We start from the raw sequence: 23,881 nt of genomic DNA, 5'->3' as shown, positions 1-23,881 counted from the left end.
TAACCCATGCCAGACTAATGTATGTGAAAACGCACCATTACAGTATTACCGGTGACAAACAAGTTGGAGGTTTCTGATATTTTTATAAATTCGTAAAATCATTTTTTTGGCACTAAAACTAAACAAAAATACCTGTATTGACGACAACAGCAACTCGCTAACATGTGGTGTCTCTTCTGCGTCACTGAGATTCAGAGTTGGATGTTTTCTCAGGATTTTCGCTAGAGGGAGCCACCGCACCGATAAGATAGTGATTTTTTTTGGATCGGAGATATACTTTATTGTACTTAAAACAACAATTGTTTTGCTGTCTTTGATCGGCTTATAGTATAATTGTCCAATGTCTTGAACACCTAGCGCCATCTAAGGGGAAAAAGCAGGTGTAAACAATTAGGGGAAAAAAAGAAACAAAATCAGCTTGAACGGTGAATGTTTAATAGTGTATGAAAGAATTTTAAAGCTAACATTTATATTATCATTTCTTACGTCAATTCCTTTTGTTACAATTTTTATACAGTTTTTTAGTGGGAAACTGCCTGAAACTTCCTGATTAAAAAAAATGCAAACTCGGTAAGGACAAAAGCGGAAATGAAAATCCCTATAATTTTGAAATTGTTAAACTGCATTTAATAACTAGTATTTCAGACACCGGTGGCAGAACAAATTTAAATGGGAAGTATCATTTTATTTGCTATGTTCAAACAGCCCTGGTAATTGTACATAACTTTTTATTACCCATTCCAAAGGGCATTTCGATACTGGGTCAAAAGTTGGGAGGATATTTTTTGTTTATAACAAAATATTTGACATTTTATAATGGCACGAAAAGCTATAGTGAAACTTAGTTATATTAACTTATACTATAACTAAAATGGCGCTAGAACATTGTTTGTTTGTTTTTTGAATTTCGCACAAAGCTACTTGAGGGCTATCTGTGCTAGCCGTCCCTAATTTAGCAGTGTAAGACTAGAGGGAAGGCAGCTAGTCATCACCACCCACCGCCAACTCTTTGGCTACTCTTTTACTAACGAATAATGGGATTGACTGTCACATTATAACGCCCCCACGGCTGAAAGGGCGAGCATGTTTGGCGCGACGGGGATGAGAACCCGCGACCTTCAGATTACGAGTCGCACGCCTTAACACGCTTGGCCATGCCGGGCCCACTTGAACATTGTTCAAATTTTTCTGGATGTCACAATAAATATTAAATATCGAAAGTTGAAATGTTTTGTTTTACTTATCTACTCTCTTTGGAAGTATTTCTTTACTTGTATCTTTAGTCTGAACTACATCCACCCACTCACCTACACACACAATTCCAAGATTCACACATTGATTCGGAATTTTTTATTTTTAACTTTGTTAAATGCACACTGAAGTTCGGTACGAGACATTTCCACCAAGGTAACTAAAATGACACCCAGCTTAGAGAACTTATATGCTATCGTTAACTGCTGACGAAGCTATAATGGCGAAATATTAAGCTAACAAAATATACATCCGGGTCGTTATTTTATTACACTTAATAAAAATAAATCGGAAATAATTTTTACACCTTGTTTTTGTTATCACCAAAAAGTTGGTAACGAATTATAACCACGTCTGTAAAATATAATGTTTACGAATTTATAAAAAATAGATTTTTTTGTTGCTATTACATTTATTTCAACTTGACATTACGCTAGACACGCCAGCTAATGTTTTTATTATTTATTTCAACTTGACATTACGCTAGACACGCCAGCTAATATTTTTATTATTTATTTCAACTTGACATTACGCTAGACACGCCAGCTAATGTTTTTATTATTTATTTCAACTTGACATTACGCTAGACACGCCAGCTAAAGTTTTTATTATTACTGAAATCACCTGCATTTGTTCAACGGCTTGAAGCAATTTACTTCGGAAGTGCAAGACAGAAGAACTTTGTGACTTTTCCATGTCTTGTCGTAGTGTTTTGATATCTTCCCATGTACAAGCGACCTGGTGGCAAAAAAGGAAACTGTTTTTATATAGCAGTCATGTCGGAGAAACTGAAAATAAAGTGGTAAGCATTCTTTTGCATCAACCATGCATAGATATGGAGATTTTTGACAAAACATTTCTAGGTGTGAGCGATACTTTGTCTCAGTTATACAAACAGTATGACATATGCTACGTCCAGTAGTCAAACTAAGTTTAAAAAGGTACAACACGAGGTATAAATATATTCACGTGAGATCTGATAACCTTCCAGAAATATAAGTACTGATTATTGGAAATCATAATACTTTAACCTCATTCTTTGGAAAGGTAACGAATTCAACGAGTTAAAACTTTCAAAATAATAAAACACTATTTGAAATCCGTGATGACAAGAAAACCCGCTTGTATAGAAAACTATATATTTAAAAACGGCTGGTATGAGTAGAGAAAGCACTAGTAGAGGAGCGAACAACGTTTCGACCTCCTTCTGTCATCGTTATGTTCACAAAGAAACAAAGGGTTAAAGAACGGTAGCGGTTGTGTAACTGAGTGTAGGAATGTAGAGGGCGTGCTTAGATGTTGGATATATTTATTAATATAGGTATAAAAGGTGTTCCTTTGTATTAGTTTATTTTGGGCTTGAGTTGTTGTATGAGTAAGGCTTCTAAAGATCAGACTAACTATCGCATAGCGAACGTACATTAAATGCCACTAGGAGCGCACTATGAACTTACACTGAATACCACCATGGATGCACAGACCGTGAACGTGAGAAATTACAGCAATGAAACAATTATTTTGCGACAGACACAGCGCCGATGATTTATCATATACACTAAAGAAAGGGGAGAATTTAAGACTCCATCCCATTCTTAACCTCTTGTACTTTACGGAACACAACAGACATGAAACAATCCACTCATTTTTTGAAAAGAAAAGAATCTATTGATCTCTCACAATTCCACTGTCACAAAAATATGAGGCCCGGCATGGCTAGGTGGTTAAGGTGCTTCACTCGTAATCTGAGGGTTGCGAGTTCGAATCCCCGTCGCGCCAAATATGCTTGCCCTTTCAGCCGTGGGGCGTCCTAATGTGATGGTCAATCCCACTATTCGTTAATAAAAGAGTAGCCCAAGAGTTGACAGGGGGTGGTGATGACTAGCTGCCTTCACTCTAGTCTTACACTGGTAAATTAGGGACGGCTAGCGCAGATAGTCATCGAGTAGCTTTGCGCGATATTAAAACAAACAAAAATATGAAAGAAAAACTAAACGTCACGTGATGTATAAAATTCATAATTTTATAAGAATTGTTCACTATAATGTAACGCCACCTAACGGATCTGGAAGGATAATATAACGTTTATGTATATATATATATATATCTAGACAGAAAACGCAGTACCAACAAAATTTGCCTTTATAAAAAAAAAATGTGTGTAGAAACGGATTTGGCCACACCTGTGGAGAGATTCTAATAAAACGGAAACTATGATAACGCCAAACTTTGAACAGGAAACTCGTTTTCTTTACAATAATGATCAATTTATAATCTCACGCTGACGTATGTTGAACTTTTATACGTCACTCAAGTTATTACACGAATCGAACCCTGGATATACTCGCTGCAGGTACCGAATATAAAGTATTACTTGATTAACACTAACCTTCATCAACCAGTAAAAATCCGTCTGAAGAGAAGATGGGTAGCTCTCGTCGATTTCCACAACAGGCAGTACTTCCTCTGTTGTTACAAGAACCTTACCTTCGTTGTAGAAGAGACAAGCCAGATGAACTCCTCTGGAAACAAAAGAAACAAACAGTAAAACGTTCGTGTTCACGAACTTCCCGACGTATTTATAAAAGTCCAAAAGCGAGAAAATTTAACCTCAAAATATTTACTAACCTAATATTGTATTAAAGAAAAGACAAGAATGTAGAGGGCTGAGTACATTATACCAAAACAGTTTTGAAGTTGAAAATCGGCAAGTCACGTAAGAGATACAGCCCGTGTAAAATCGCGGTGGGACGGAATTTATTAAAACTACATTTTGATATTGTTTGACATTTCATTACTGAGGTAATGCAGTCGAAAACTGATCGATTTTGGTAAGAATAAGTAACAGTCGTTTCTGATACAGAATTCTCATATACTCAGATCATAAATATATCTTCAGATAGAAAATCAAAATTTCACAGACGGGATATCGCTTGTAGTTAATGGTGCTGGAAAACAAAGCAATACCGATCAAAATTTGGCACCAGAGTCATCCTGTAAAGGATCAGTAACAAGTCGTATTTCAGCCGTCATAAGCAAAGTGTGGTATCCTTTAACAGATTAAAATCCACGAAGATAAAGGTAAGTGGTAAAAGCTATCAATCTGCTCCAAGAAACAGTAATAGCATAAACAGAAAGGATTTCTGGCTGGAAAAGTGACACAAGTTGCTTCCACAACATATTCGTTCAATCATCGCATGCCTAAAGTAGCTAGATAATGAAACAGATATTCATATTATTTCCAACGAAGGTGTAAAATCTGAATGTTGAAACAGAGCGTATAGAAAACATGCGGATATGACAAACTTACGACCGAAACTTTTGCTTTGGAATATACGTCGCAGAGCCATCTTCAAGACGTACAAATGGTCAGACATACCATGTCGATATGGACTGCAATGACGTGGTAAGACTCCAAATCGTTGTAATATAACATTCTCTGTATAAGTTATTTTAAGTCATACGTTACATACAGTATGGTGAAACTATTAAGGTAACTGTATGTCAGTGTGACTAAAACTGCTGTGGTATTTTTCAGGTACAATGACTGAGAATACTACATATATTTAAAATGAAAATATTAACGTATCAAAACACTTCGTAATTAATTAGGTAGACAAATGGTGACTACCCTAAAAACAATACAATACCTATATACCTTTTAAGAGTTTTCTGAAATCTCGGGGCTGACGTGAACAGATGCTTTATGTTTCTCTTTACTTGACGTCTCTGTTGATAAGGTGTATCTAATGGTTGGTCCAATACTCCTGAAATAAATGTTTATTTCTAGCCTGAGTCTCCGGTTGTGGACAACAGCAACTTAGATTTTTACTTGTTTTCAAAGCTAGATTTATTTTCGTTCATTTTAATAAAAAAATATTAATAGTGTACCGGTTTTATTTTGTAATTTTACGGAATCTGTTATAAATACAGATGCGCATTTGATTAATTACCAATACATTATCGAGTGATGATGGCCGTAGGAATTATTAAACTTTGCTCATTAGCGGTAGGCGTCGTGTCACTCTAACTACCATAATACCAGACTGGTTTCTCAAGTGTAAATTAAGTGTATTAAGTAGATTGATTAGAAGTTTTTAATTAAAATTAATACATTTGGAATGAAAAATAGATAGCATTCGAAATACCTGACTTTCAATACGTAAATCAACAAAACAAGTGCTTAACATGACAATATTATAAATTAGGTTTAACAACTAAACATTAATTAAATTAGGCCTCGTAACTAACCTTTAAGCTCTGCTGCATGAGCAGGTCTAGAATTGATAACTTGATGAAAAATGTTCTCCAATTCTTTAAGTTTTCCAATTCCTCGAGTGCTTTTTTTTTCTACATCTTTCCAGCCTAAAATAATAATGAATTTTCTTTATTAACTATTCTTTCCGTCAGTTTAAGTACTTTTCATAGTCATAGATGAGACTCGTTCTATCTTATCTTATTGTTCAGAGGCAATACTCGATTAACCTACATGTTTAATTCCTATGAAATTATATAAACTAGAAGACAACTTACGTCTTGTAATATTAGGTTTGTTTGACTTTGTTGATTTGCGTACAAAGCCACTTAGTGGCTATCTGTTCTAGTCTTCTCCAATTTAGAAGTGATAGATTAGAGGAAAGGTAGTTAGCCAAAAAACACCCACCGCAAACTCTTAGGCTACTTTTTACCAACGAAAACTGGGATCGATCGTCTTTACACCCACGGTTAAAATGACCTAATTCGAACCAGTATATTACGAGTCGAGTGCTCTAAATACCAGAACATGACAGGCTCCGATATTAAGATACTTTACGAGAACTTTTACTTTGTATTCTACCCCCAACCCCTTAAGAGTCAATTATAAAAAGTAAATAAAAATTTGACTACTTTCATATTGGAACAGCGGATCAATATAGCAAATAGTTATTTTATGGTATTTACAAGTTGACGTAAAGAAAAACTCACTAGAGGGCACACCAAAGGGAGGAGAAGTTGTTTGGAAGATACTGAAGCCTTTAGTGTTTCCAGCAGCCACTCTTACATAGTAATGTCTTCTCTGGGTCAGATCTGGAATAGTGACCTCCAGTCGCTGAAGGTCTGTAATGTCTTGAGATCCTGCTAGGAGACTGAAATCTTCATGACGGCTCCAATCAACTACATTTCATGAAAACAGAGGAGGAAGAAAGGTGTTGAAATTTTAATTTTAGGTTTCGAAGTAAAAATTAAAAAAACAATCAACGTTAAAAGATAAATAATTCGAATTAAAGTTTTGCTAGTTTAAATAACTCTGGAGAGATCTTCTTTCATCAGATCAGCTTATATCGACTGGATGTAAAACATAGAAAAAACCAAAACATTGATTTTACTCAAAGCTGTAAACCTGTCTTGACTTAACTCAAAGCGTTAAGCCTATTATTTCAAAATTACTCAAAACGTTAGGCCTATCTTGACTTGGCCCAAAACAGCAAGCTTATCTTGACTTGTCTTAAAGTATTAAACCTATATCGACTTTATTCAAATAATTAAACCTATTTTGAATTAAGTTAAAGTGTTAATCCTACCTTAAAATTACTGAAAATGTTAAGCCGATTTTGGTTTAAAACGGTAAGACTATATCAACTTCATTCCCGACTTAAAGCCGTAAATCTATTTCAACTTAAAACGCTGGTATTTTTATCACTTATTAACACAGTGTTTATAAGTCTTTGAAGTTATATTTATAATTATAATAAAGAGTTATTACATTCATTAGTTGCTTGGCAAAGAGTACAAAGTTTTCGGGGGTTAAGTGTTAATGGTTTTTAGTAATATTTCAACCTGTTTGATATTTTATGTGACATAAGGGCTAACTGGCCAGGTCGGAGATCCAAAGGTTCACACGTAGTTTCCCCAACTTTGAAATACTGATAAAAGTGAAAGGCAATCAGACGGTTGCACTCGCCGTTTATAAGCCTGCTCTTAACCGAAAAGGAAAAATTTAGTTTTACTTTTATACCGCACCAACGGCTTAAAGTGAATAGCGCGTTCACAGGCTCGAACCTTGGACCTCGGTACGCTAATCACAAGGTCACGTTTGGCTTTGTAATAATGAAATGTTCGTTATGAAATTGTATATACGTATAGCAGACTTGGTTCTTACACTTATAGCCTCCTAATTACGATAACGTGAATTTTGACTAGTCATTTTAAAACTGATAAATTTGAGGTTTAGGTTTATGGCGAAGAAACTTGAAATTCGTGGATTCGTTCTTTCAGCACTTTATAAAGACTGCAGTATGACACTGACCACGTGATAATTTACTTAGAGATTTAGTGGAAACGCATATTACAGGGTGTCCCAAAATAACGTTTACACTCTTTGACTGTGTATAGCTAATAAACCGTTTCTTTTGTTTCAGATTTGACTTGTGTCCAACGATGGCGGATAATCAGCTTACAATCGAGCACAAAATATTCATTCTCAAAACTTTATGGAAAGTCGAAAACAAAGCTGAAGTGCAAAGACGTTTTACTAGAAAGTTCCATATGGATGCGCCATCTCGCCCCAGCATTTCACGCATCATTGCCAAGTTTGATGAACACGGAACACTCCACCATATGAGAAAGGGTCGCTCCGGTCGAAAAAGATCATCAACAAGCCTAACAAGAGAGCAAGAGGTCATTGATAATGTTCTGAATTCTCCATGAAAATCAGTGCGCCAACTGTCTCGTGAAACAGGTATCCCTAAATCCAGCGTTCATCGCATTTTGAAGCGTTCCCAATTCAAAAGTTTCATCCCATCGCTTGTTCACGCTCTGAATGAAGATGACCCTGATCGAAGGGTTGAGTTCTGTGAATGGTATCTTGCTAGATGTGCAGGCGATGATGAATTTCCACTCAAAATTGTTTGGAGTGACGAAGCAACGTTTAAGCTGAATGGCTCAATAAATCGACACAACTGCACCTACTGGGAAACAGAAAATCCACATGTTACAGAGGAACATCACTTGAATTTGCCTGGAATGACTGTGTGGTGTGGTCTGTCTGCTAGGGAACTCATCGGACCATTCTTTTTCCAAGACACCGTAACAGAATTGAATTATCTCAACATGCTACAAGAGTTTGCCATGCCACGCATCCAAGAACAATTTGGAGAAGAAGAGTGTTTCTTCCAGCAGGATGGCGCTCCTCCCCACTTCCATCGCGACGTGAGAGCATATCTGGATGCATCTATGCCAGACAGATGGATTGGACGAAGAGGAAGTGTAGAATTTCCTGCTAGATCACCAGATTTGACACCCATGGGTTTCTTTTTGTGGGAGTTTCTGAAAGACAAAGTTTACAACACAAAAAGGGCAACAATTGACGAATTGAGAGTTGCAATTGAAGAACAATGTGCTTTAATACCAGATGAAATGGTGTTTGATGTGTGCACTTCTATTTCTTCCCATTATGAGATGTGTCTGGAGCAGAACGGATTTTAGTTTGAACACCTGAAGTGAAGCAAGCAAATTGTGACATTTTACAATTTCAACCAAGGAGAGTTTTCCTTGGGAAGAATTTTATTTGTTATTTTTTCTCTTGATTTCAGTATTAAATCTTTAAATAAATCCTTTGGCTATCATATGTATCTTGTTTCATTATTAAAATCAATAAACAAGGCAAGTTATAATGATCCAAAGAGTGTAAACGTTATTTTGGGACACCCTGTATATTACAACAGGACTGATAACCTAAACCACATCATTGCTAAGACATCATAAGCCCTCCCTCATACACAAAACTCTGATCGTCAAGGTTAAAGCTATTTTGAAAGGTGCGACACAAATATTATCTTTTTCACTTGGTTATGTTGCTAATGTACATCACGCGATCAGGAAAGGGTCCAATCACGATGCCTATCATCTTGTTTCAAGCCCTCTGGAGAAATTAATGACGTCACAACACTCGTCGTGTTTACACATTTTTGTATTCGTAATGTTCGAAAACAAATCCATTAATATTTGGTTCGTTAGCGTTTTACAAGATGTTTTAGCGTCACGTAACACGGAAACAAGGATTGCGTTTGGTTGATTTATTGTCTCTACAGTTGTTTGTTTGTTCTGAGCTTGTTACAAGTCCTATAGTCAAGTTGATTGGAAGTATTCTCATAAAAATCTAGCTCCAAACTTCCTAAGTATTAAATAAAAATTACAGGATTTGAAAAGACAATACATACCAACTAGATTGAATATAATTTAAAATAGAAACATTTTTTAATATTATGTATCAAACACGAAGTGGTGTTATGATCCAGGATAACAAATTGAGCCCTGGTAATCAACGCATGCGCAGTGTTGTGTTTCTCATCTTTATACATACTCGAAAGTTCATCAATCATCTAGCGTCAGAAAAATCTTTATCGTGACTTTGCAATGGAATCAGTTTATAGAGCCGTATTCACTTGCAAATTATAAAACTTCAACTGAATTCCAACAGTGTTATAGGTCAATAGATTTTGTTATCACGGGTCATAAATGATCTTCTGTGATAATTATCTTTTTTTGGAAAAAAAAGAACAAAACTATTAAAAACCAAGGAAACTCTAAAGGATTTAGTGAAAGGATATGACAACAAAACCTAATAACTAAAGTAAAGAAAACAAATAAAACCATAAAATGGCTCTCAAAGTCGAATGATCTACCAAACAAATTTGATATAAAAATACGAAAGAGAAGACTATTGGTCAGATTGAAAGTACGAAGGAGACTATTGGTCAGTTTCTCAAGAACTTTTCTTGAAAACAAATCAAGCTGCTGCTTTTTTGTTTTGTTTTAAATATAGCTACCAACCAATGAGAGTCCACCGCTAGTACAGCGGTAAGTCTACGGATTTACAATGCTAAATTCAGGGGGTCCGGTTCCTCTCGGTGGATTCAGCAGATAGCCCGATGGGGCTTTGCAATAAGAAAGTTACAACCAACCAATGAGAATCGGCTGCTCGATTTTGACACAAATCCGAAGATAATTACACTTCGGATTTCAGTCTTCTTTTTTTTTTCTTAATTAAAGCAACATTAAAAACCAGTCAAAGAGTTATGGCATCAGATAATCTTGAGAACTACATCTAAAAAAATAAGTCAATCTTATATATCTAGATTTATAGCTATCCATTTACCTATAGTTACCTCACCTTTATATTTCGTTACAACACAGTGGGTATCGTTACTCGTATCGGATTCGCTGATTTTGATTTGAAGAGCTCTGGTTCCTATAACTTCTAACTGCACGTGCTTTGGTGGATCTGGAGGTCCTGAATATTTTAAATGAAACTTTGAAGGGTTATAATGTTTTTATTTTTTCCTTTTTTGGGTCAGCTTAATTTTAGGAGACTTGCACTTGAATTAAGTTTCTCAATAAAAACAAAGAGCTAAGCCTAATTAATAATTTCGTTTAAAGTTATTAAAATAAGTTTCCGACTCGAAGGAATTGTGTTCAGTTAATAGCTTCTATTGATATTTAAGTCTTAGTGACTCTGACTTCATTGTTTATGTTGAAAGATTCGAAAAAAGTTACACAGTATTTTATCTCACAAGAGGGAAGGACCACTTGTCAACAGAACCCACCGTCAACTATTACGCTACCCTAGTTTAGTAATGGGGTTTCCCCGCCACACTTATTACACACCAAAAGTCACAGTGTAGAGTGCGTTTTTTTTTTGTTTTTGTTTTGCAGCAATGGGTCACGAACTAAAATTCCTCGGATTCACAGTCCGGTTACCAGCTACTGGGCCACGCCTGACTGATCGTTGCGTATAATAAGATGTTGCATTTGAAACAAAGGCAAGTGTAAGCTTATCAGCCGAGAAACAAATGTCAACCTACTGATTTGTTCAAACCCATCTCGCATCCGCTTCAAGAAGCGGAGCCGCCGTTGCCATAGTGTCAGCTGCCGTTCCTTTTTCTGAAATGGACAAGACAAATAAATAGTTCACGAGCTTTGATTGATTTCCCAATGGGGGAAAATAACTGTTATAGATATCTTTAAAAAAATAAAATAAAATTGTGGTATGTTTGGCTACAAAAATCAGCATTTTTATTTTAAAAATAAAAGTCAGAATTATTTTGGTTAAAAATTAGTGAAAAAAATTAAAAGTTCATTCTTTCAGGGAAAGAAAAAACAAAATAAAATAAGATTTGTTTAAAACATACGCAACGTGAATTTTATTGTCAGTAAAACCAAACCAGCTTTACCTTCAACAGAGCTGTGGACAGAGTACCACTGGTAGCCGTGTTAAGGATACACGTGGTCAAGTCTTCCCTGCATCTCTCCGCTTCGTTGACCAGACTGACCAATCGGCTGGTTCGACTCTCTTTTGAAGAAACTGGACGAAAGAAGGTGGCAAAATGATTTAGTTCATGAAACATAAAAGCTGTACTTTGTTTTTAAAATTTGTTCCTAATGTTTTTTATACATGAAAAACAATAACTTTATAACTAGGACATGACACAGAAACATCTTCAAACGAGGGTCGTGAAACATGATCGTAAATATTAAAATACAATAAATTAGGTCAGAGGTTTGTTACTTCTTTTTCTGGACTAAGACCACCCTTTTATAAACTTTAACTGCTTTCACCATCCCAACCAATCCCAATTTTCATACACCAAAGAAAAAGTGAGTACATTTGACACATGCGGTTTATCTTCTAAAATTACGAAAAACTGTAACACAAATTACCATCCCTAAATGTCGCAATCCATAATTTAAGGTGTGTGTTTTCTTGTAGCAAAGTCACATCGGGCTATCTGTTGAGCCCACCGAGGGGAATCGAACCCTTGATTTTAACGTTGCAAATCCATAGACTTATCGCTGTACTAGCGGGTGGTCCATAATTTAAGAACACCTGAATTACTTAACTAGTACCAAATGACTTAACACAGGACAGTTTGTTTGATACGAATTTTGCGCAAAGCTATTTAAAGACTATCTGAGCGAGCCATCCATAATTTAACTGATGAGCTGTTCTTTTATCAACGAATAATCAGTTGGCCATCACATTATAAGGCATCAACGACTAAAAGGGAGAGAATGTTCACAGCAGTGATTCAAACCCAAAACCAGCAGATTGAGCGCTCGACTTATTTTCAACTTTTTATTTTAATTCTCTGACATTTCCAGTTCCGTGGCCAATTTGTTTATAAAATGATTTTATTTTGTCCTTTATTATAAACACAGCAAGATATTTATGTATGTTTGATTATAAAAGGTCTTATTTTGTGATTAATTAGGCTTAACAGCAATTTCAAAATTGGAAGCGCTCTTCAAACAAGTACAAAGTTTAATCAGTGATGACGAGAAACCCACTTGTTGAGAAATTTATATGCAAAAACGGCTCGTTTGGGCTGAGTAAAAGTGTTTTCTCAGCCCAAACGAGCCGTTTTTGCATATAAAAGTACAAAGTTTTACTCCAAGCTGTTGCTTTCTACCGCGAGATGGTGCCTTTCTGTAAACTGCGAAGATTTCTACACAATGAGGTCTTCGAATTTTAAATTCTCCTTTGGTGTATAAAACAAAATCGAATATAAATAACCAATTGGTCACCATGAAGATTCCGAAAAGGAAAGATACGCCGCTGCTATATTAAAACAAAACATAAAATCTGTTCAACAGTTTTTAGTTAAAGCATGAAAATATAAATTACGAATGCACGTGCACAAGAATCTCAAAATAACTCAAGACTCACATCGCCTGCTTTCCTTCCCTCCATGGAACTGTAGTAGTTTTATCATCGGTACACAGTGACTCATGATAGCAATATCCAGTGGGTTAAATCCATCTCCATTGGTGCTGCGAAAAAAAATAATAAAAAGACCAGGTTAACTCCGATCAAATATACCACTTCAAATGTTCAAGTGTCAATTACTTTCTAGACCTAAGGAAACCAACTTAAGGTATGGAAAGGCCATTCGAATTACGATTTAAATGTGGCCATTAAGAGGAACCCAGATATAAACCCTCGTTCTAAGAACTCTATTTTCGGAAGCCAATACTTTAAATCAAGTTAATTATTTTGATTCTAAAGAGGATTTCTTAGTCTGTTGTTTCAAAACTTCACACGAAGTCCCAACTTTTCACTAAGCTTTTGTTTGTAGCTGTTCCATGATTTTAGAACATACTTTATTTCGTAATAACTTATTTTTTTAATACTGGCGAAGATACAATAATGATTCAAGGTGGGGAACATCATATGTCGCTAGAGTGCTAGGCTTGGAAGGCGTTTGCCATTTAAATGTTTAGTAATTATGTCTAAATTTAATTGTTGAACCTTATGCGTTGGTGATTAAAATAACTTAATTTGTATACCATTCAAACTGAATATATATATTTATACAAAACTTATTTATTTAATTATTTGTTGTTAAGCAGTAAGCCACACAATGGGTCATCTATGATGGGCGCAGCACGAGTATTATATTTTTAAATTTCTGAGTAGTCTTACTGTAACATAAACACGTGACACCTGAGAGAAATGGAAAGATCGGCGTAATTAGGAAAACTAACTGTCTGCACTCCAGGGGTCGTTATATGTTTACAAACTTACAACGTTAAAATCTGGGTTCGACTTTCCACAGTGAACACAGCAGATCCCAGTGTGTTTAATCAATTAACGAAAAATAAAAATAGACGCTTAATGAAGGACTGTCTCAGGAACTTTAGACAAATTTCAACTGTTTAAGAAATAGAATAGACTCTTAAATGACAGTATAAAAATCTATTGAATAGTGATTATGTAGGTTTTGCATGCTTTTATTTCACATAAGAAACCGAAACAAGAAACAAAACATACACACTCTGTCTATAAATACATATATATACACACTCATTGTCTATTCCTAACTTTTGGCATACATATTAAACTAGCCATGCCTACCTGTTGACGTCAACATCGGTGGTTTCCAAGATACTCCGAGTACGTTCCACATGCCCGTGCACCACAGCAACAAAGAGAGCTGAAAGGAATTCAATAGAAGAATTAGGGTTAAGAAAACTGTTAGGGCTTTGAAAAGTCTCATTTGTCACACAAACAATATCAACATATCTTCGGCGCCTATCTTTGCATGCATTAATGTTACACGCACACACGTAATGTTTGGTTAGTTGCCACAGTAACGGCGAAAGATATCGATCAGTTGACATTTTTAGGTTTCAAAACATGAAAACTGATTTGTCAGTTAACCGAATTAGCACAATAACATTCATAATATTTTTATATTTACTGGTATTAAAAAACGTTTTGGTTAACTTAAAGACCAGAAAATAGACATTTTCTTTTACAAATACTCGTACTAAATGAAACTGAAACTTGAGGGGGGATATTACTTACACTTAAGCGAAGTAATAATACTGTAAATAAAGCACAAACCATGACCGGTATTGTCTTCTTTCGTCTTTTATTTTAAATAAACAGTGGTGTGATAAAGCTGTTATCATAAAACTTGTCGAACCCCCAACTGTACAATAAGTTCATCTCACGTGTGTCTACAGTCCGAGGCTGGGCAGGTATAATTAGTTAAAGGAAGGTTGAGCAGTCAGATTATTGGAGGGGCTTAAATAGCTCAACGTTTTAACACTGAAATGTTTCATGTTTGTTTGCATTTTGGAAACTATGGAAAAAAGTTGTGAAAGGTAGGAGAATATACATATATATTGTATCGCTTGTATATCTCGTGATAAATACCCGTATATATTGTATCGCTTGTATATCTCGTGATAAATACACGTATATATTGCATCGTTTATATATCTCGTGATAAATTTTTTTTGTTTGTTTGTTTGTTTGGGAATTTCGCACAAAGCTACTCGAGGGCTATCTGTGCTAGCCGTCCCTAATTTAGCAGTGTAAGACTAGAGGGATGGCAGCTAGTCATCACCACCCACCGCCAACTCTTGGGCTACTCTTTACCAACGAATAGTGGGATTGACCGTCACATTATACACCCCCACGGCTGGGAGGGCGAGCATGTTCAGCGCGATGCGCGCGCGAACCCGCGACCCTCGGATTACGAGTCGCACGCCTTACGCGCTAGGCCATGCCGGGCCTCGTGATAAATACACGTACATATTGCATCGCTTGTACATCTCGTGATAAATACACATACATATTGTATCACTTGTATATCTCGTGATAAATACACATATATATTGTATCACTTGTATATCTTGTGATAAATACACATACATATTGTATCACTTGTATATCTCGTGATAAATACACATATATATTGTATCACTTGTATATCTCGTGATAAATACACATATATATTGTATCACTTGTATATCTCGTGATAAATACACATACATATTGTATCACTTGTATATCTCGTGATAAATACACATATATATTGTATCATTTGTATATTTCGTGAAACATTTTCACCCTTTTTATTAATTTTTGTTTCTATTTGTAATTAAGCATAAACCTACACAAAGGGCTATCTGTGCTCTGCCCATCAGGGGCATCGAAACCCGGTTTTTAGCGTTGTAAGTTCACATAGAGAGCTAACCCTTATATATTTATTGAGAAATTATGTTATCAAAATGAAAAGTTATTTTGTTTTATAATCCACGTATGAATTAAATAAACCTTTCACCAATTTCTTAAAATAAGAGAAAAAAAATGAAAACGTACAAAGCAAACACATAACAGAAACATAACTAATAATTATAATCAAGCTTGACACTAATAAGTGTCCACAGAGGTCAGGTACGCATTATTTTAAATGAATGTTACTTATTGGGCTATCGGCACTATGCCCGCCACGGATATCGAACCCCGATATTAAGTGTTATAAGCCACTAGAAGAGTTTGTGTGTGTAGTACTGTACATCCGAATTTCAATAGGTCTAAACAAAATAAAATTAGGGACACAAATGATAAATAATATTAATAATTATTCAGTTGTCGTTTTACTGGGTCAAAGAAGAAATCCATAAGAAAAAAATTCATTTTTCTAGTTCTGGTTGAAGGACTGCGTCTCACCTTGGAGATCAATACTGAATTTGACTTAACCGACTGCGTCTCACCTTGGAGATCAATACTGAATTTGACTTAACCGACTGCGTCTCACCTTGGAGATCAATACTGAATTTGTTGACTTCTTGTACTCGTTTTCTTTCTCCTCTTGCTAAGGTCAGGTTCTCCAAGAACTCTTCTACACTCCCTTGTCGAAGTCCTGTACCGAATCAACAACATACAATAAGTAGGAACCACCCTTTGTTTTTAACTCTGTTTTATTAATAACTCATCACCTCTGTTATAAACAGATTATCTCTGGATCATATATACATAGAATTAATTTTGTCTTAATACTGTTATTTTGAATTCTCAAGACGGCTGGTATGGGTACTAAGACTTTTATTGAAATAAAGTAGAAAACAACGTTTCGACCTTCTTATTAGTTTTAATACCCATACCAGCCATCTTGAGAAACAAGTTTACTTCAAGTGAGTCTCTCTTCATCACGAATTATTCTTTTTTGCCAGGTTGTAATGAGTCCGTAATATTATTTTTAACTCTACATTTTTTGTCACATTAGATTCTAAGCTTTTATCTATAACAACTTACATACGTTCTAAGAAAACAATACTAGGGCAGAGACGAAATAAAATGATGTATTTATTTCCAAGTGACCTTTATTAGGTTACAGGGGTCACCCTGGAAATCTTTCTATCTCACTTAACGTGTTATTTATTGGTCGTTATTCCTCTGTGGGGAGCACTTAAAAAACTTTGGGGTTATATAGAATGTGGGATCTGACAGTCGACCCCCTTATGTCATTCTCTGGGGGTCTAAGAAACACGCCAGATTTGGTGCAAAACTGTCCAGCAGTTTGCGAGTTATAAGGAGGTACACACACACTTACTTTCGTCAAATAATGGCTTAAATATAAAGGAGCATAAACAGTGCCATGACAATAGGACTACAGGTGTAACCAACCTGAAACAATGGAACGCCTTATACAATCAACATTTTAGGAACTTGTAACAAGTTTCTTGACAAAAATATAAGGAATCACCTTTGGTTCAATGCAAACGCCCTTCCATTGATAGGCATAATACCTGATGCCTTCAACATCTTATTATGATTATTAATTTTATCATTTTTTTCTGTTTTGATGTTATTATTTTCTTTATTTTAATGATAAACACTTGTATCATGTACAGATTTTCCATTATAATATTGTAGCTGTTTTATTTTCGGTTACTCACATTTAAAATCATTTTGGTAACACTATAATGTTCATTACCTTTGATAAAGGCGTAAGCCGAAACGTCGGGTACAAATAATTAACCTTGTTTTTTTTTCTAAGGTTGTTTGTCGTTTTTACGTAATATTCATATTACAGATGTAAAAAGTAAGTAAAACAGCATTGTTCACGTGTTTTAGTTTCAAATCACATAAAATTTAAGTCCTAATCTTAAGACTGAAAGCCAAGCTCGTATTATAAACTTAGAAAATCTAATTTCAATTTACAACAACAACAATAAAAATAAAGATCGTTATGTAACTACAGTCGGGGTGTGGGTAGGGGTTTCACCGGATTTTTTTTCTGTTTCACATTAGATGGGTGGGAAATAAGTGTGAATCCAAATGTTTATGATTCGTGTCCTGTTCCCATAAAAATGTTTCCTTCATCTTTTATCCGCGAGTGGTTTGGTTTGAATTTCGCGCAAAGCTACACGATGGCTATCTGCGTTACCCGTTCCAAATTTTGCAGTGTAAGACTAGAGAAAAGGCAGCTAGTTATCACCATCCACCGCCAACTGTTGGGCTACTCTTTTACCAACGAATAGTGGGATTGATCGTAACATTACAAGGCCCACATGGCTGAAAGGGCGAGCATGTTTGGTGTGACGGGGATTCAAACCTGCGACCCTCAGATTACGAGTCGAGTGCCTTAACCACCTGGCCATGTAGCCGCGAATGTAAGTAACAATTATTTCAAGAGTTGGTGTTTAGCGATGTTGATGAGTTCGTTAGTTTTTCGCTAGGGGCAGCTATCCGCGAAAGGTCTTTTGTGGGTCTTTCCGACATCTTCAACAAATAGATTTTAGCGGTTAACATTCGTAACCTGTCTTAATTGAAATTTATACCAAAGAATCTTTGACCTTTACGCCACTGACTTTTGACGTGAACTGTCCTTCGATGAATATATTTTCGTTATTTCTAAAGTATTACTTCCAATGGTTTTGTTTGTTTGAGGTAAAGCACAAACCTTCGCAATGGACTACCTCTGCTCTGCCCACCACGAGTATCGAAACTCGTTTTCTTGCTTTGAAAATCCGCAGACATACCGCTTGCCACTGGGGTAGCAATCCTCCAATGGACTAGGAATACATAGGATAAAATAATTTCTGTTGACGACAGTATAGTAGATTCGTGTGTGCTTGACAATGCTTTCTATTAACTATCCGTGAATATTTAAGAATGCTTTCTTTACCGAGATTAAGACCAACGCTTGCGTTTCACAGTTGATTTTTAGGCACGATTTATTTATTTCATCAAAGAATCACTAATGAAATGTGAGTCCGACAAAACTAGTCTGTTTCAGTGAAAGTACCGAATCAACGAATAGAATAGATCTCTGTCGATGCTTCCTGTTCTTGAGATTATAGTAGTGAGGCAAATATGGAAAGATTAACATATTACCGTCTGTGGCTTTTTATTTTAAAAAAAAAAGTCAAAGTATCCAATTCACAGAAAAACAACCAGTTTTCCTGATTCTCTTGATGTAAATATATTCCAGTCTTGGATTACATACCCGTACTGACTTTTACATTGTTATCTCCCCCTCTCCCCTCACACACAGCTGAAAAGCAGTGTATGTCGACGACGGGTTTGGATCCAGGGGCCAACACATTGCGAGACAAGAGCTCCTCTGAACAGTCCATGCCAGGAATCTGTTAAATAAATGGCTTTATGGCTAGGCCTAATATTTCTGGCGTCACATACAAATATTGATAACCCTTAAGGAATTAAGCGCGTGCAAATAATTCAAAACCACTCTTATTGATTTTTATTCCCGCCTCTTTCATAATCTTGAAATCTGTACAATGGTTAATTTAGAGAAGAGAGAAAGATGCATCTAGAGAACCCTGACGGATATTTCACGAATCACAACTGTCTCTCTGTGTCAGGTTTAGAAGTGATTAAGTCCTGTGGGAGTTTTCTAAAACTTGATGAGCTTACTGTCTTCTTTGTCTACCGAAGTGAGAGGCGGCTGGTTCGTTGTGTATAGACGTTTTACAGGAAGTTAGTTATGGCTTCTTCTAGAATAAATGTATACCAGAGGACGACGTGCATGCGCCACAAAGGGTGTATCTAAATTCTGCTGAGTTTCGTTACTTAAATCTAATTAAAATGTTAAAAAAGAAAATTAGAGAATGGTGGTGGTAGGAAAATGAATAAAGAGGGAATCGAGAGAAATATTGATTAGTTTGTTTTGAATTTCGCGCAAAGCTGCACGAGTGCTACCTGCACTAGCCGTCTTTAATTTAACAGTGATTGTAGAATTAGCCTTCATACTATAATGTCACCACGGCGGAAAGAGCAAGTGTGTTTGATGAATGGGATTTAAACCCACCATCCTCAAGTTGTGAATCAAGCGCCCCCTTGCCACCAGAAAACATCAGACGGGGAAAAATATTGATAAAAGTTTTTTCTGTGTTATGCATTGAAAATTTGTATAAAAGCTACACAAGTGTTCTATGCGCATAGCCGTCTCTAATTTTGAACAGACAGATTAGATGGAGATTTTCTTGTCAATAGCACCAGCCGCCAACTCTTGGGTTACTCTCGTCTATCGAATAGTGAAATTTGACCGTCACTCTTATAATGCAGCTACGGCACTACAATGCAAGATGTGATTTTGTGAAAACTGGTCGTGAACCATGAATTTTGGAATTCAAAGTCTGGACATGCTAACCACTAGACCACACCTGGTCCATCTGTGGTAATAACTTAATGACTTATTGCGACAATTTATTTTACACACTACGATGTCATTATTTCAATATTATTCTTACCTGTAATTCCTTTTGGAAGTCGACTGGGAACGCTGGGGGAACAGGGAATATTTCCTTTCCTATGGACCTCCAATTTGGAAGGAACGCTAGGAGAAGGAGGTATGGCTTTATTCTTTGAAACGTAGAGGGCTCCACTAATTATGTTTGCACTTAGAGGGGCCGATGTTGAGATTGTAGAGAGTGTCAGTGAGTCGTCCCGGATATTAACAGTATCTTTTATAGAAGCTTCTAAAAGGCTGTCAATGCTACTAGATTTTCGAGTAGCAGCTGTGTCGCTGCTTAGAGGTAAACATGGACTGAAATTAAAACTTCTATCATCTATACAAAGCATCAAACAACAGCAATAAATTTCAAAAGCAAAAACATCCTGATGATAAGCTAGTAGTTCCAGTAATTTAGAAAAATAAATGTAATAAGATAGCCTTGTTTATTTCTTAAATTTCTCGCAAATCTACTTCAGGGCTATCTAACTAGATGTTCCTAATTTTGAAGTGACAGACTAGAGAAAAAGCAATTAGTTAACACTACCAACGCCAGCTCTTGGGCTGCTCTTAAACAACAAATAGTGGGATTGATTGTGACGTTACAATGCCCCTGCGACTGAATGGTCGAACATGTTCGGTGACGGGTTTCGATCCGCAGCAGCAAAATTGAGAGTCGGGTGGGCAAACCACGATTTCATTCTAGGCCTTAAAAATCTAAACAAAACATTTTAAAAAATCTTTATTACAGTACCACCATGAGAAGTGATCCGAGACACGATCTTTTTTTCCCAATTTTAAAACAGAATCCAACAGCTAATAAGTTTGTTGTTTTACAGTGTAAGTGCACGAGTCTGGTTAAAGGGTTACAGTATTGCAAAAAGAAAAAATTGTGTGTGTTTTTTTTTTCTGTCCAACACGGTTGATGTCAACCCTAACTGTACGACCTATTTTTCAAACAGCAACGATACAAGTTTATATAAACGACCAAAAATACATGAAAAATATTTGGGCCCCACCAGCACATTAAGAATTAATGATGAAATGTGAGATACGTTATAACTCTCATGAATGGAAATGTTTCTTACACGTGCGGTGGCCCGGCACAGCCAGGTAGTTAAGGTGTTCGACTCGTAATCTAATGGTCGCGGGTTCAAATCCTCCTCCCACCAAACATGCTCGTCCTTTCAATCGTGGGGGCGTTATAATTCGTTAGTAAAAGAGTAGACCAAGAGTTGGCGATGGGTGGTAATGACTAACTGCCTTCCCTCTAGTCTTACACTGCTAAATTAGGGATTGCTAGCGCAAATAGCCCTCATGTAGTTTCACGCGAAATTAAAACAAACTTACACGTGCGTGCGCAGTAAAATAATTAAGCCCAGTGTGATAACACAAAACGAGTAATTCGCCATTGAAAATCCTTATGTTCTAGCATATTGTGTTAGGCGTAGATACTGTTTAAAAATAATAACAATGAAACACATTAGGTTTAAGAGTTCATAGAACATTCAATTTTGGTTACGAAAAACGTATGAAGAAAATTGGAACAATGACTTTACTGTCGTTATAAACACTGTTATGCAGACAGAATATATCTTCATATATCTTCCTGTTTGTCTGTCTAACAAGTTAAATAATTCCATAGTTATGTGATATAATTCTTACACTTCGGATGGAGACAATTCATTGAAGAACTGGCTTGTCTTGGATGCCGAAAGTCGTTCTCTAGGTGACAGGAATCGAGCCAGTTTGGCTAAGCCAGTCCGGGACTGCTCCCCTCTAAATAACAATAATAAAACACTGGAAACTTTATTAACTAACAAAGATCAATTATTTTAGTTAAATGTTTGTTTGTTTTTGAATTTCGCACAAAGCTACTCGAGGGCTATCTGTGCTAGCCGTCCCTAATTTAGCAGCGTAAGACTAGAGGAAAGGCAGCTAGTCATCACCACCCACCGCCAACTCTTGGGCTACTCTTTTACCAACGAATAGTGGGATTGACCGTCACATTATAACACCCCCACGGCTGGGAGGGCGAGCATGTTTGGCGCGACGCGGACGCGAACCCGCGACCCTCGGATTACGAGTCTCACACCTTACGCGCTAGGCCATGCCAGGCCACTTTAGTTAAATGTATTTTGCTAAATTTCTATCGTACAATTTATCATTCATGTCTAAATATGTATAATTAAGGCTTAAATTAGTGGTTCACAATTGAAGACCCTTAGGTTATAGTAGGCTTAGGTCTAGTGTGATAATACTACTAGAGATCCTTAGGTTATATTAGGCTTAAGTCTAGTGGATAGCACAAAAACAATGGTACACTACTGCAGATTCTTAGGTTATATTAGGCCAGTATGATAACAATAAAACAGCAGTTCACTACTGGAAACCCTTAGCTTCCAGCATATTACATTAAGTTTAGATTTTGTGTGTTTCACTGTTTGAGACCCTTAATTTCATTAGGCTTAGGCCTGGAGCGATAATAACTAACAGAAGTAACTCAGTGTTGCCGTACTATAGATAACTAACATACCGAGAACTATTAATAGAACATTTTTCATTAATAATATTAACTTAAATGGTACTAATCATGTTATTATATCGCAGAAGGGCAGGTATGGGTATTAACATTTTTATTGATAAACAGAGAACAACGTTTCGACCTTCCTAGGTCATCTTCAGGTTAACAAAAAAAAATGTTATTGTCTAAGTTACAGTAACAAACCATTGTCCAATTTTAATATCACAGCTACAATAAAACATCTTTGTTTAGATGGTAACACGGATATCTCGTGTTATAGTCTACACTTATCCAATGAAGTCACTTACCCTTGTTTACTCCCTGAAGGTTGAGAAGTAAGGGAACTAGTCGGAGACATGGGAGGGCGGCTGGAAACTGGAGAGACGCTAGGAGACTTGGAGATTGTGTTAACCTCTTCTTCTGTGGTCATCATACTCCAGGCTAGTAAAAACAGACACAAAAATAAACTCACATTTAAATAAAATCTTTCAAAACAACATGTGTGGGTAGGACACCAGAAATGAGGTTCGAAATCAATTTTTATCCTAGTGTTAAAATATCAAACAAACAATGAAAAGTGAAACTGGCTACATAGACACGTACAGACACTTAAAATAAACCTATAAAATTACATGAATAAAACATGACAAAGTTATGACGATATTGTGAAACATACAGAGATCGTTAACTCGTCCTGATTTTTTTAGAAATCCGACAAAGTGACGCATGATGACATGTCAAAAGGTAACTGGTTAGGACGTGTTGAGTCTAGTAGAAATCGTAGAAAAGTGTACGAAAAACAACTGTTTCCATTTCAAAACCTTTGTAACTTAAGTACGAAGCTTTAGTAACAGGCATTAAATTTTAATTAATTAAAGAAAGTTTCAGACAGTTTAAATGTCTAAACTTAACAACACAACTTGTCACAGCAAGTTAAATCGTGAATAAACCCAAAACCTAACACATACAGCTCGTCACGGCACGTTTAAACATGAATAAACCCAAAACTTAGCAAACCCAATTCATTTAACGTGAATAAACCAAGTTCAGTGAATTAAAATTCTTAATCAAGTTAAACGTA

General features: G+C 36.1%; 1 protein-coding gene across 21 annotated transcripts in view; it reads right to left on the bottom strand.

Annotated features, from left to right (window-relative positions):
* Nucleotides 1-23,881, bottom strand: part of LOC143244484 (ankyrin repeat and fibronectin type-III domain-containing protein 1-like) — an 84,096-nt gene that overhangs the window by 5,552 nt on the left and 54,663 nt on the right. For 6 of the 21 annotated variants that reach the window (XM_076489248.1, XM_076489250.1, XM_076489228.1 and 3 more), the window contains 15 exons: nt 23,109-23,241; nt 21,942-22,076; nt 20,296-20,591; nt 16,338-16,442; nt 14,141-14,219; nt 12,953-13,056; nt 11,460-11,590; nt 11,091-11,169; nt 10,400-10,519; nt 6,214-6,402; nt 5,500-5,613; nt 4,907-5,015; nt 3,638-3,770; nt 1,876-1,989; nt 133-363 (listed from right to left, as the gene is read on the bottom strand). In XM_076489248.1, the coding sequence (XP_076345363.1) occupies nt 133-363; nt 1,876-1,989; nt 3,638-3,770; nt 4,907-5,015; nt 5,500-5,613; nt 6,214-6,402; nt 10,400-10,519; nt 11,091-11,169; nt 11,460-11,590; nt 12,953-13,056; nt 14,141-14,219; nt 16,338-16,442; nt 20,296-20,591; nt 21,942-22,076; nt 23,109-23,241 (2,072 nt within the window). The remainder of the gene's footprint in view (nt 1-132; nt 364-1,875; nt 1,990-3,637; nt 3,771-4,906; nt 5,016-5,499; nt 5,614-6,213; nt 6,403-10,399; nt 10,520-11,090; nt 11,170-11,459; nt 11,591-12,952; nt 13,057-14,140; nt 14,220-16,337; nt 16,443-20,295; nt 20,592-21,941; nt 22,077-23,108; nt 23,242-23,881) is intronic. The other 15 variants (XM_076489229.1, XM_076489231.1, XM_076489230.1 and 12 more) reach the window with 15 other exon arrangements.

The sequence above is a fragment of the Tachypleus tridentatus genome, chromosome 2 (assembly GCF_004210375.1).
Source record: "Tachypleus tridentatus isolate NWPU-2018 chromosome 2, ASM421037v1, whole genome shotgun sequence".
Classification (NCBI taxonomy): domain Eukaryota; kingdom Metazoa; phylum Arthropoda; class Merostomata; order Xiphosura; family Limulidae; genus Tachypleus; species Tachypleus tridentatus.
The sequence above is the reverse complement of the archived record's forward strand: the minus strand, read 5'-3'. Positions and strand labels throughout refer to the sequence as shown.